The sequence below is a fragment of the Marmota flaviventris genome, chromosome 6 (genome assembly GCF_047511675.1).
Source record: "Marmota flaviventris isolate mMarFla1 chromosome 6, mMarFla1.hap1, whole genome shotgun sequence".
Taxonomy (NCBI): Eukaryota; Metazoa; Chordata; class Mammalia; order Rodentia; family Sciuridae; genus Marmota; species Marmota flaviventris.
The window spans coordinates 119,527,415-119,540,943 of record NC_092503.1 but is presented as its reverse complement, the minus strand read 5'-3'; the positions used below and the strand labels follow the sequence as shown (position 1 = coordinate 119,540,943).

The 13,529-nt window shown below is 52.1% G+C and overlaps 1 protein-coding gene across 4 annotated transcripts; it reads right to left on the bottom strand.

Moving 5' to 3' along the window:
* Positions 1-2: 2 nt before the first annotated feature.
* Cuta (cutA divalent cation tolerance homolog) lies at positions 3-1,671 on the bottom strand. Of its 4 annotated transcripts, none has more exons than XM_027943623.2 (7): positions 1,605-1,662; positions 1,471-1,522; positions 1,009-1,217; positions 781-840; positions 617-662; positions 457-506; positions 3-324 (listed from the first exon to the last, which is right to left on the bottom strand). In XM_027943623.2, the coding sequence occupies exons 2-7, from the start codon at positions 1,510-1,512 to the stop codon at positions 198-200; spliced, it is 534 nt and encodes a 177-aa protein (XP_027799424.1). In that variant the 5' UTR covers positions 1,513-1,522; positions 1,605-1,662; the 3' UTR covers positions 3-197. The 4 variants fall into 4 exon arrangements, with proteins under 4 accessions (XP_027799424.1, XP_027799425.1, XP_027799428.1 ...); XM_027943624.3 differs by having other exon boundaries at positions 1,471-1,517; positions 1,605-1,648; XM_027943627.2 differs by lacking the exon at positions 1,471-1,522 and having other exon boundaries at positions 1,605-1,671.
* Between the last annotated feature and the right edge of the window lie 11,858 nt (positions 1,672-13,529).

The following is a 13,529-nucleotide window of genomic DNA, read 5'->3' as shown; positions in this document are numbered from 1 at the left end:
AATAAGAACCAGACAGGATTTATTAGGGGCCCAGTCATCATCATCACGTGGAAGTCAAGAGTGTTATTTTTTTTTTAATTAAAGAATCATGGCAGACCCCAATGATACAAATGTATGAATTGCCAAGATCATTGTAATGTCATGTGTAGATAATTAAAAAAAAAAAAAAAAAAGAATCATGGCAGGAACAGGGCTCATCATGGTTGGACTGTGCTGGAGTCAGAAACTGACTCTGTGACCTGGCGCACCCAGTGAAGGTAGGGGGAGTTCCCCTGTTCCACAGGCAAGGCAATCACCTCAGCCACTTCATAAGGATGCACAGAACTGCAAAAATAGGGAAGGAGGATGATTACTCAAATATTTACCCTAAGAAGCCCACCCCTCAGACAACTGCAGACTGCTCAGCAATTCCCAATCCACAATACCACATCCTCTCCCCTATCTAAAAGTTCTTACCGAACAAAATCTGTCAAGGCTGGGACCAAGGAACTTTGGGTTTTAATCATCTAAGGGGCAAAGTAAAACACTGTTGAATCAAGACATCAGAGTGATCTCAGGTGAAAGAAATCAGAGGTCAAGGGAACTGGAGCAATTTGGGGTGGGGGATGTTTCTCACCATCAGCACTTCACTGTCTTCTTCCATCTCTCCCTTCCACTCATAGCTGAAGAAGTCAGAGAAAGAGAGGGAGAGAGAGTCTTGGGAATGAAAGACTTTCCCCTAGGAAAAGGCTCCCTGTCAGCCTCTAAAGTTAGATTAACCTTCCAATTCTTTTGACTCACATGGATGTAATCTGAGGGATGAGGTTGACGCAGGCTGCTAGGCGCTTCTCCACCAAAGCTCTGAAGGTGAAGAGAAAGCCCCATTCAGAGTGCCCCGGGAAAAGGACTTTTGTTCTGGCAGCCCAGAGATGGCTTCCAAAGATGGAGAGCAGGAAGAACCAACCTTCTCCTCCGCCCCCAATTCTCCCTTCATGACAATACTTTCTAGCTCTATACCAAGGTCCCCACCTGGCAATTTCCTTGGCGACCTTTTCGTTGGGGCAAGTGACAAAGGCTGCAGAAACCGATCCTGGAACATAGCTAGAGCCAGATGCCGTAGTGGGCTGGGACGGTGGGCTTCCAGAGGCCATGGTCAGCAGTGCTCGGGGTAGCAACAGAAGGCGGGAGGCCACAGGCAGCAACGCAGGCATCCAAAGACAAGACAGGAACAGAGCGGCCTGAGAACAGGGGGCGAATTCGGTCTCTTCCCCACAAATACCCCCGGAAATGGCACCCCAGAATGCTTTGGCTGGGATAGAGCCTCAGGCTCTGCCCTTCTTGTTCTGCACACTGAAGGAAAATGTCCCTGAAAATTAAGCCCAAGACTCAGTTTTCACTCACACCTCAGCGGGCCAACCCCTGGGATTTGGGGTGCGGGGGGTGGTCTAAACTTCGAAGACCGGAAGGGGAGAGGCGGGGCCAGGCACTCACCCCTCCGCCGAGTAGAGCTGCGGACGCTCGACCGCCCCGCATGCAGCCTATACTGATAAAGGAGGACTGATATCAAAGGCCACACATTACACGGAGAAAGGACCCCAAACCCAAGAAGAGGGGCCTCTTCTTACCTGGGTGGCAGCCACGTGATAAGAAAACAGCGCACCCCACGTGACAGTAGAAGCTAGGGGGCCGGGAGTTTCCAGAATCAGCCAATCCTGGCCCTCACGTGGCGCGGATTGCCCCGCCTCCTGATTAGGGAGGAGCGAAGGGGATTTGGCCAATGGACAGCTGGATCCGCAGAAGTGCGCGTAAATGGCACGCCCGTTTCCGTGAAACCCAAACCCGCCAGTGGCTGGCGGAGGAGAGCCTCTGCGGCGTTCCACTGTCACGTGAGGGGGCGGGTCCGCTCGAGCGGTTCTACCTCCCGGAATGATGCGAAGATGCCAATCGCGAGCCAGTCCCACAGGCCACGTGATGAGAAAGCTAGAACCAGGGGGGTCGGAGACCCCGCAGACTCTATGCGTCAGGCGGTGAAGTCCTTATACCCCAGAATGTGCCTAGTAACAGCCCCAGCACTATTTCAGAGGCCTTAAGGAGTGGGAGGGTCTGAGAAGACTGAATCTCAGGGGTGAAGAGAGCGCCCCCTGTTCAATTAGGATTGAGCTGTGCCTGGGTTGATGAATGAACAACTATGATCTGAGGAGATGCCAGCTGTCCCTGGGTAGGGGGCAGTGATTAGGCAGGCGAAGGCATGGCATGACAGTGGCTAGGTGAGGAGAGATGCATTTTAATCGGACAGAGGTGAGACCCTGTCAGTGGGATATAGGATAATGGGAAGAGCTTAAGGGCACTCTTAACTGAAAACCCAAAGCTTGAGGTAGACTGGTGAATCAGAGTTGAGGGTTGCAGGTTAGGGAGAGTAGCGATGGTCCTTCTGTCCCCTCTCCTCTGCAGGATTGGTCCACCTCTGAGCCTTGGGTCTCCTTTCCTTAACCCATCCCCCAAGGAGCCAGGACCTGCCCTACATAACCTCCCTGGGGCCCAAGCACATTCAGTGACCCAAAAATCGAGGGGCCAATAAGAGGCCAGAGAAGTGGGAGGAGACAACAGACAAAAAGACTCTGCTACCCAATAGTCCCCCTCCCTCTGGGGTCACTGATATGGTGGGCGTGACTGTGACTGGGAGTTTCCCAAGCTGAGGTCAGAGTTCTCTCATATTTACCTCCCTGGAGTTGGGGGTCTCCTGTGATCTCTGGATTTGGGGCTTATCTCAGATCTCTGAGGGGTTTTCCAATATTTGTGTTGGAATATTTCTCAGGACTGAGTTTCTTTTATGTTGTTTAGGGAGCTTCTGTGTTTCAGGATCCAGTGGTCACTCTCCCTGAGGTTTTTCAAATTATTATGAGTTTTCAGTCTCTAAATTCCGGGTCTGGGCTAGCTAAGTGTCTCTTTCTCTGTCTCCCACTAAAACTGGAATTTCTCTCAGAGTTAAACAGTCTCTGAGTCTGGTTCCCCCACCCTCCCTTGGGATCTGAGTTTGGGGTCTCAGATCTCTCGCTGGGCCTGAGTTCTGAGACCTAATTCTAGGTCTGGGTCTTTCTAATCTGGGTTTCATCTTTTTCTTGAGTCTAGGTCTCAGGTTTTAGTCTCTAAAATCACTATCACAGGGCCCGAAATCTAAGATTTCTGTGGCTGTGAAGAACCTTTTGAGAGTGGATCCTTAAGATCTTGATCTTTGACTCCCCTCTGACGGGTCTGGGGTCTTTTTTCCCCCCCTCCTATATCAGGGATCTCCTTCCCTTTAGATTTGGGGTCTGTGTCTCAAATTAACCTGCCTGTGGTTGGGAATGAATTATATCTCTCTGAGTCTGGGGTCTGTGAATCTCAGGGTCTGGGGTCTGCATCTTCATGACTGTTTGCTCTCATGTGTGTTTGAGGCAGGGGTCTTTTTCACTCTCTTTCGCTCCCTGGGTCTCCCTGGGTAGGGATGGGGGCTGCAGTCTCTCCCTCCTCCTCCTCCTCCTCCTGCTCTCTTCTCTCGCTCGCTTCCCCCGCCCCCCTCTCTCTCTCTCCCTCTCTCTCTCTGCTGCCGCTGCTGCCGTTGGCTCTTATTCTCCTCCTCCTCCTCCTCTCTCCTCCTCTCTGCTCCTCTCTGCTCCTCTCTCCTCCTCTCTCCTCCTCCTCCTCCTCCACCTCCTCCTCCTTCTCCCCCTCTCTCTCCCCCTCTTTCTCTCTTCTCTTTCTCCCCCGTCCCCCGCCCCCTCCCCCCAGGCCTGATGAGCAGGTCTCGCGCCTCCATCCATCGGGGGAGCATCCCCGCGATGTCCTATGCCCCCTTCAGAGGTACGGTGGTGGGGGAGGGGGAGGGCCAGATGGGGGGGCAAGAGGGGGAGGGGCAGGGGGCGGGGGAGAGCCAGGGCTAGGGAAGGGAGGGAGCGGCTGAAATGGAGGGAGAGGAGGACCGGGAAGGCTGGGGTGGGAGCCATGGGGAAGGAGAGACTGGTAGCTAGAGGGATAGGGGTAGGTAAGGAACGGAGGGGCTAGGAAACAGGCCTTGAAGGGTGCTTAGAGAAAAACGAAGGGGAAAGAGAGCGCCAGAAAGGGGTGGAAAGGTAGGAGGATAGGGTTGGGGGAAGAGCTACAGAAATAATTTGGCGGTGGGAGCTGAGGGATGGGGAAAACATCAAGGAAATAGAGGCACAGAGTCTTAGGAGAGAAAATGAGAAGGAGAAATGAAAACATAGGGGTGAAAAGAGAAGCCAAGATTATGAGGGGAGAATACCGTGGGGGGCTTAGAATGGTAGGGGTTATAAAATGAAGAGGATGAAAGGAAAGAAGAGGCCAGATGGAGAGAGAGGGAGGCAGTGGGGGGGGGGGATGGAGGGTCCAGATGGAGGGAAGAGAGGAGAGAGGGAAAGGATTGGGGGAGGGGAGGCCAGGGTAGGGGAAGGGCCAAATTATGTGTATATTTTTGGGGGGCAGATACAAGGAAGATTGAGTGATGCAAGTTAGGGACTAGGTTAGGATCCTGCTCCCACTTTGACCCTCATTAAGTTCCTTAATAAGTAAAATGCAACCCTAGGGGTCTTATCTGTGCTCTTCATCTCACCACTTTTAACCCCCTCCCCCACCCCATATCCTTATTTCCATTCCTCCTCCCTTCTTATGCTGTCCATCACTTATATCTTTCCCCCCATATGATGTCCGTTCCTTATATGAGTCCCCCTTCTGTCCTTCCCCCATATCAGTTCCCACTCTGATGTCCATTCTCTCTTGCATTTGTATCTGGTAGCCGCCTTATATCTATACCATGTCTCTTGAACTCCTTCTTGACCTCCATGTCTTAATCTCCCTATTAGGTCTTCCTTGTTTCTTCTGCCCCATGTGTGTTTGAGCCTTTTTGGTGTATTCCCCTGTCCCTAGGCATTTATCATCATCTTTTCCTCCTTATCTTTTAGATACTTCCTGTTATTTGTCCCTGGCCCATCTTCTTATTTCCAGTCCCACTCCCCATCTTGTCACCACAGTCTGTGCCTACTGACTTTCCCTTTGTACCCCAAGTTTTTATCAGCATTCCTCTTTTCTTGTCTTCTCTACTTTCTTGGGTATTGGATATTTGAGGTGCAAAGATAGAGAGGGTTTTGATGCTTATAACAGGGACTATAAAGGATCCTTATCTGAATTCTTACAGGATTTCTCATTCTGGTAAAATTTCCCTCTTTCTCAGCCATGTTCCTTTGCCTCCCAGATCATTTTCATTCTTGCTTAAGTTCCAGAGTCTGTATGCATGTTTGTCTGTTTCCAGAAGATAAATTCCCTATGTTTTTCCCTGCTTCCAGGACAAAGATACCCCCTGAAGTCAAACTTGCTTCCCTAAACTGCAGCTCAAACCACCTCTTCCCATTAGTTACATGTATCAACAGATTTTTCATCTGGGTGAACCAAGTGCCTGAGTGCAGTGGGCATGTTACCTGCAATGTCTGTGGTCTCAGATTGGGTATCAGTGATCATTGTATCTAGAGACTGTTGAGTCTCTGAGACGGCCTTGAGACAGTAAAAGTTTCAGAGCATTGCCGTTTATAGACATTTATGTTCTGGGGGGTTCATCTGATCTGCAGGTTGAGTAAATTTGACTGGTATATTTGTAGACAGACAGGGGCTGGACTTTTTCAAAACTCCTACTCAGGGCATTCTGTTGGAATGAAACTAAAAGATCAGTTCTGCTGCAATATGCCCATGTTAATTATCCCATAAATGGGACCGAATTTTATTTTTTCTGCTTCTAAACCCTTTCTTACTCTTGATACCTTAAGCCTAATTTCTGTTACTTTGCTGACACCAATTTGACTTCTTACGTTCCTATAGGTCCTGTCCCCCTGTCCCCCTGTGATGGTGTGTGGCAATGGAATTTGAAGAAGAGGAATTTTGAAGGGGGGGGCATGGCAAGGATAGCAAAAATGGGGAAGAGAGACCCTGGGGCATGTCTGAGCATGGGCCACCCCTGATTTGCTGTTACTCTCTTCTGGTAGGTTTGTTCTCATCTCCAGCTCTTAACTTGGAGATTTCTATGTCACTGGATATTCCGTTTCTCCCCCCCCCCCCCATACTCTTTTTGTTCTTTAAACTCCTCATTATGCCTCAGGAAGGCTCCTAACTTGTGGAGTTGGCTTTCATTCCATCCATGGGCAGTAGATGGGGAGGAGGAGATTGGTATTGAATCTTTAATGCCTGGACATGGACTGGGGAAAGACATCAATTTGGTCTATTCATCCAAAGGACATATTTCCCACCTTCTCCCACCCTGGCTCTTCCATAGCCAGATGATGACAAAAGCCATGTTCTCTCTTCCACCAGAAGAACCAGAACCTTCCCAAAGGATGATCAGGGTAGGACTAGGTGAAGGGGAAGAAGTGATGGGGGAGGAGGTCCTCTCAGGTCTCTCCATCAATAGGAAAGCCCTCCACTTCCTCTTTTCCAAATGTTTAGCTCTCAAAAGCTCATGACCCAAATGTTCTTATCCACATACTTCATCCTTCTTCCCCACAGCTGTGTATAGTTTTCTCCTTACTCTCTTACATACAAGTGCTTCTGTTCCCAGAGTTGCTCCTAAATTCTCTATGTTCTTCCCTGCTTCCAGGAGAAAGATACCCTCTGAAGTCAAACTTGCTTCCCAATACATTCATTCCACCTTCTAAGTCCATCTGATGAGTGCCCTCCCTTTTCTCAGACTCCTGTCACCAACCTGTTTTTCTTCTACCAGTTGCACTGCACCTCCACCTTTATATTTTTCCCAAGTGGATGAATAGTTCCTTTACCTTTCCCTGCCCGCAATTGTGTTCCTCTCTGTCGTAATATATTTCCCTCCCTGAAATCTTTCTGCAAGTCTTCATAGCCTCTTGTGATGTGATTCCTCTTTTTTTCCTCTAGATGTAAAAGCTTATTTTTTGTTCCTTTAAAGTTGCTAAGTACTACCCTCAACTATGATCTCCTCAAGGCGGGTGGGGTTCCTTTCTTCCACTTTGTGGAATTGCTTCTTGCCATTTAGGCCTGTGCTCCCAAATGCATAGAACATCCCTTACTGTTTCTGTGTGTCTCCATCCCCCAGATGTACGGGGACCCCCTATGCACCGAACCCAATACGTTCATTCCCCGTATGATCGTCCTGGTTGGAACCCTCGGTTCTGCATCATCTCGGGGAACCAGCTGCTCATGCTGGATGAGGACGAGGTGAGCAGGGTGAGGAGGTTGGGAAGAGACCACACTGGGTAACTTGGGAGAATGTGGACAGAACAATGGGAAGAGTCCTTTTAGTGAAGGGTAGACAAAAAGAAGGTAATGAGAAACATTTGCAGGCAGTAGCAAGAGGGTAGCATTGATATTTGGGTTGGGGTATGATAAAAAGGACATTCTCTCATCTTGGCCTGGGGGTCTTTTGAAAGTCATAGGCAGTTTTGGAGAGGAAATATAGCTCTAAAGATATGGGGGTGCCTTCTGTTTTTATCTTGTTCATATTGTGGGATAGGTTTGAATAGGGAGGAAAAACTGAAGGGCTTGGAGAAAGGGTGAAGAAATGGGAAGTCTCCCCTTCAAAGTAATCCTGAGGACCCCTTTCCTCTTCTCCAATGATCAAGACTCATCACTCACCAGTCCTTTCTCCTGAGCATAGTGTAGGAAGGGGAAATGAGGGATTCAGAAAAAAGGCAGAGGACAGTGGAAGGAACAGGAGGGTACTGGGAAAGATACAGATGTTACTAGTTCTTGGCTTGAATGGGGTGAGGACTGCAGGTGCCTGAGATTGGAGTTTAGAGAAACACTGAGGTTTGTTGGGACTGATTGAATATCAAGAAGGAATATAGTGGAGGAGATGTCTGTGGAGGAGGGGAACTGAGAGCATAGGAGTTACCTAAAGGTGTAGAGGCAAGGACTGGCCAGAGTGAAGGAGATGAAATAGACAGATGTATCTTATGGGAGGTGGTGGCCATATAAGATTTGAGAGCCAGGGTCATGTGGATTCCGATTTGGGAGAAGCAGCATTAGCAGCAGAGGGTCCCTCAGAGGAAGCAGGATACAAATATGAAGGGTGGATGCCCCATAGGTGTGATTTCAGCAGTTGAGGGTGTTTGGGGGACAAGCTTTAGAGTGATAGGGTAGGTAGCCTGGAAGGCTAAGAAGTGGTGAGAGATGTACCTGAAAGCTACTGGGGATGGTGTTGTGAGGCAAGGCTAGAATTGCAGTTAGGGCTAATCAGGGTGTGAAGGGTCCTGGGAGGCAGATGAGTGTGTGGAGATAGCTGTGTAGAGATTTTCCAGACCACAGAGTAAAGAATAGGTGTCTAGGAGAGGACATGGTGACTCTCTGGAGGAGTCTTAGGTTTTAGACATTGCAAGGCATTTGAGTGATTCACTAGTGGTCATCAGCCTTGACCAGGGATTTGGAGACTAGGAAAACTAGAACCAATAGGAATAGGGACTGGTGAAAGGATAAAGAGGGAGGACAGTGGGTGGAGCAGTGAGGGAAGGACAGAAATGGGGACTGACTGAGAGGACCAGTGACCAGGCAGCTGAGGGGCAACAGGAATGGCTAGAGTTTGGGGTAGGAAGGTGATAGGAGAAGAAGCTGGGAAGAAGTAGATAGAACTAGGATAATGAACAGTTCGACTTGGAACTGGATGGGTTGTGAGATTGACGCTGGGGTTGGTGGGGGTGGGCTCTGGATCTTGTGAGTCCTGGTAGGACTGGAGGGTTGGACATATTTGCCCAGGGGATCTGGAGGTGAGGCTTAGGGAAAGGTAATGACTAAGGGAACAAGGGAACTAAGAGATGGGGGTGGGGGGGTTGGGGGTGGAAGTAGATGAAAGGTGGGGGGAGGTGACCAGGCCCTCTGGGGGGAGGGGAGGTTGGGTCCCAGTCTGGCCGCAAGCCTGGCCGTGGGAGGGAGACAAGCTGTGGATCCTGATTATAAATGCAGCTTCTGCTACCCCCGTGACAGGCTCGGAGGGAGAGAAGGGGTAAGGGAGGTGGGAGGTTGGGAAAAAAGAAGGGAGAATGGACGAACTGAAGGTCAAGGGGAAACTGGGTTCAGGAGGTAGCTAACTCCTGAGGAGTTGAAGGAAGATCTGAGAAGGGCTTGGGAGAATTCTCTGAGGGGTGCTGCGAGATAAATGCAGGGAGCAAAGAAAAGGGTGAAAACGGGAAGATATAAGAGGGAGAGAAAGGGACCGGGGAGATGGGAAAGAAAACCCCAAGCCACCTGGCGAGAGTGGGCAGGGGCAGGGGCGGAAGGTGGCAGGCGGAATGGAAAGGGGCCCAGCCTTCCGTGGAGGAGGCGGGAGAGGAGGGACGGCGCGGGCCAGTGAGGTCTGACACACCCCCGCATCCCCTAGATACACCCCCTCCTGATCCGGGACCGGAGGAGCGAGTCCAGCCGCAACAAACTGCTGAGACGCACAGTCTCCGTGCCGGTGGAGGGGCGGCCCCACGGCGAGCATGGTACGGCGGCCGAGCAGGCTCGCGTGCCCCGGACAGTCGCGGGGACAGGGCTGGAGGTGGTCGGGCTGGCGGCGCGGGGGCGTCGGGCACAGGGGGCGCTGGCAAGGGGCGGGAGGAGGCGGAGACCGAGTCTCGCAACTCTAGAGGAGACGGCGCCCTCGTCTGGGCTGTGGAGCGGGACAGAGGCTGTGGGTGAGAAACCCCAGCGCGTCCTTGCTCTGCTTCGCTCCCTTTTTCCTCTCCAGCAGCGAAGTTTGACTGTTTTCCCGGTGCTTTTAAAAATAGTCTCTTTAGATCTTTAGCTTCCTGTCCGAGTGTTCCTGTCCCTGCCCCTCCCAGCCCTTGGTCTGGGATCTTGGAGAGATTGACCTAGTTCCCGCCCTCCCCCCAGACCTCTGTCCCACCCCCTGCTCCGGATTCTTCTTCTAGATCTGCAGGTCTGTGGCCCATTCCTCTTTCTTGCCCCCTTTTTTCTCTTTTCACCAACTGCTCTATTTTCTGCAACTGTATCGCCCCCCTTTTCCTCCCTATTTCTCTTTATTTTCTGTACCCCTCTTGACTCCCCAGTCTCTCCCCTCTGCTCCCAGTGGAAATTCATTAGACCCTCCTTTCTCATCTCTTTCTGTCTGTAGAGATATCTGCTCAGTCTGTCTCTCCAATTCTCTCCCTCTCTCCATCTGTCTCTTCCCCTCCCTCCCCCTTTCTGCCCCCCCACCCCCCCTTTAGTCATTTAAAAAAAGATTTTTGTCTTCCTGAGAAGTTCGCTTAAAAGGTTTCCATGGGAACAGTGAGGGGATATGAAGGCAGAGAACAGAGATCTGCAGCCAAGGTGCAGAGAGACGCCCTCAGTCCCCGGAAACCCCCTCGCCACTGCCCCCTTCCTCTGTATTTCCCTCCCAGGACTTGGGATCCAGATCCCCCATCCCTCCAACCTTCAGATGATCTATTTCTCCTACCAAATCCCCCACCCCTCAGACATCCAGGGTTTCAGTTTCTTCTTTAGAGAGCCAGTGGCCTTTCCACATCCTTTGGCTCCCTCCAGCCACCTTGTGATAGGTCCAGACCTCTCTACCCTTGGGGGCCTGTTCTGGGACCCTGAGTGGATGGTCAGGGATGTGTGTCATTGTTATGGAAACCTCCGACCAGGGGTCTGTGTAGGTAGCTCATCTCTGAGGCAAATCCAGGTGGTGGTTGTGAAATGTGTACAGAGAATATGTGTGATGTCTTTCATATTTGTGTCTATGTGTATGTAATGTCCATATCTGGTGCATGTGTTTCTCTGCATGTGTGTGTGTATACCTTTGTGCCCAGGCCAGAATGGTCACATGCTCACAGAGCATGTTTATCAAATGTCCTGTGGTTGGCTGCTCTGCCCACATATTCTCCATCTTTCTCCTTACCCTGAGTCCTCAGAATCTGGGGGTCTCTGGCATGGGTCTTGGGTGGAGGCACCATGTGTGTTTGAAGTTGGGGTAGTATGTGGAGGTTGCTGTATGGGACTGGGAGGGGCTCCAGGGCTATAAATATATTTGGGGAGAGGGTTTAGTCAAAGTTTGATAGCTGGTGACTGGGGTCTTCAGAGGGACATGGAATGTGTAGAGAACATGGAGAATGTGTAGGAGACATCAGGGTCGTTGAAGTCTTGGGGCTTAGATCTGCGAAGGTGTTTGCTGAGGCTGTGGACTCTTCAGCCCGAGAGAGGTCGCCGGACCTTTGAGGGGCATTGGAATCTAGGGCTCCTCCTCTGCTGGGTGGAGCCGCGAGCCCTCCTTTCCTCCGCGATTTTGTTTTGGGGGAGGGGGTCCTGCTCAAGAGGGGATGGTGGAAGACCCGGTTGGTTTGGGGGGTCCCCTTACCCCCCTCCCCCGTCTCTCTCGCGCTGTCTCCGGGCGACGGGGCTCGTGACAGAGGCGGCCACGGCAGCAGCGGTCGCCTAGCAACGGCGGCGGGGCCCGGGCAACGGCGGCAGCGGCGGGAGCGGCGGCGGAGGGAGCCGTTCCCGCGGCCGTCACCGCGCGGCCGCCCGGGCCGTCCCGGGCCCCGCCGCCGCCCCCACCGCGCCGGGCGGCGCAAGCCGGGCCGCACCGCCCCCTCTCCCCCCTCCGCACCCCACCCCTCCCCCGCGCAGGGGCGGGGCCCTTCCCCCACCGGGGACACCCCCGAGCCCCCCCGGGGGGAGGTGCGAGGTAAGGGCGGGGCCGGGCGGACGAGGAACGCGCGTGGGGGGGCCGCGCGCGCGTGGGGCGGGGGCGCGCGTGTGCGTGGGCGCAGGGAGGGGGGTGGGGAAGCCGCGGCGGCGGCGGCGGCGGCGGCGGCAGCTGCTCCCTCCGCATGTTCTCGCTGCATCTTCCGAGTGGGGGGAGTTATGGTAACTGGAGGGGGGGGGTGCAGTGGAGGTCGGGTGGTCGGGACGGCCTCTTGGGGACACGGTTACAAGCTCGCGGGGGCGGCTGGTCAGGGGGGTCTTGAAGCCCCTGCTAGAGGGGCAGCCTGTGGGTTTGCGTGTGTGTTCATGTCTTTGCTCATGTCCCCTGTGTGTGGGTGCCATGTGCACAAGGGGCCCAGTTCCTCGTGCACACATGTGCAGCCAGCCATGTGCAAAGCGTGTCCTGTCTTATGCTGCTTCTTCCTGCCTAGGGGTCTGTTGGGCCAGCCACTATCTTAGTGGGGCAATCCATGGCCATACTGATTCATGTCACCCCTGACCCTGAGCTTGCATGTCTATGGTTGGGGCTCACTTCTCATCAGTCTCCTGTGTGTAGGAATGTGTGACTGGATGCATGAACAGAATTTTCTGTGTCCCTGGTGGCAGGTGTATGTCTTTGCATGTGTGTTCTAGCTTTGGCCTGAGTATCTGTGTCAATCCCAGGACTGGTGTCCAGGGCGTGTCTGGATGTGGGTGATGTGTGAGTGGAGAGGGGAGAAAGTGTGTGTGTGCTCCTTGGAATCCTACTGTGTATGAAACACCTTTGGACTAGGCAGGTGTGAGCCCCTGCCTGGTCCGGAGTGGGAATAGAAAGGCTCAAAAGGGAAGGAGTGAGATAAAGAGGAAAAGTGGGGAGAAAAAGGGAGAGGAGCAATGAGAAAGGTTTCAAGAGAGGGGAGAGTATGCCAGGGAGAAGAGAGAGCTGGAGAATGGGAACATGGAAGAGAACTCGCCAGACTTCAAAAAGGGAAGAGTGGTAGGCTTAAGATGGGGAACTGGATGGAGATGGTGGGAGAAGGGACCTCAGAGATAGGGAGCAGGGACAGGAGAGAGGCCTTTTGATAAAGTAATCTGTGAAAGAAGGGAGGGGAGATTGGAAAGGGCACTGGATTCAGGCAGGCCCTGTAGGATCAGATTTGGTTGGATCAGGTGAGGGCACATAAGTATAGAGGGTGGCTCACAGAGAGGCCTGTCATGGCAGGGACTGTTTTTAGAGGTTCATGTTCCCAGTGCAGAGCACTGTCCTCTATTTCTCTGCTCTCTATCCAACGCTATTCCTCATCCTGCTGTGGCAATGTTTCTGCCTAGGCTCCCCTTGAAAGCGGCCAGCTGAGTGTGGAGAAAAAGGCCAAAGGGAAAGTTAGGGTTTTGGGGGATTGGAGGGCAGGGACAAATTCTGTGGGTGGTGGCAAGATTAGAGACATTGGAGAAGCAGGAACCTAAGCCCTTGTTCTGTGTGTGTGCAATTGTGTGTATACAGGGTGTGTACATGTGTGGGTGTGTGCACAATGCCTATGTTACGGGTCTGTGTAGGTGGCTGTGATGTGTGTGCATGCGTGTATACATCGTGCAGGGGATGGGACGTGGAGACCCAGCAACTCAGTGTATGCTTTTCAGGTTTGCTCTGTGAATGTGTAAGACTGTGTTCTGTGTTCTCTGTACATGTTGCTGCATATAGCACTAATAACAGGATGTCCTGTGTTTCTGTCACTCTGCCTGCCTTTCCTCTGTGTTTCTCTTATTCTTTTCTTTGCAGTAATGAGAGTGTTTGTAAGCATGTGTCTATGTGGCCTTCATGTACCTGTGACTTAAGTGTGAGTTCATAGGTTTTAGCTCCTGGTGATATGTATAAGGTTATA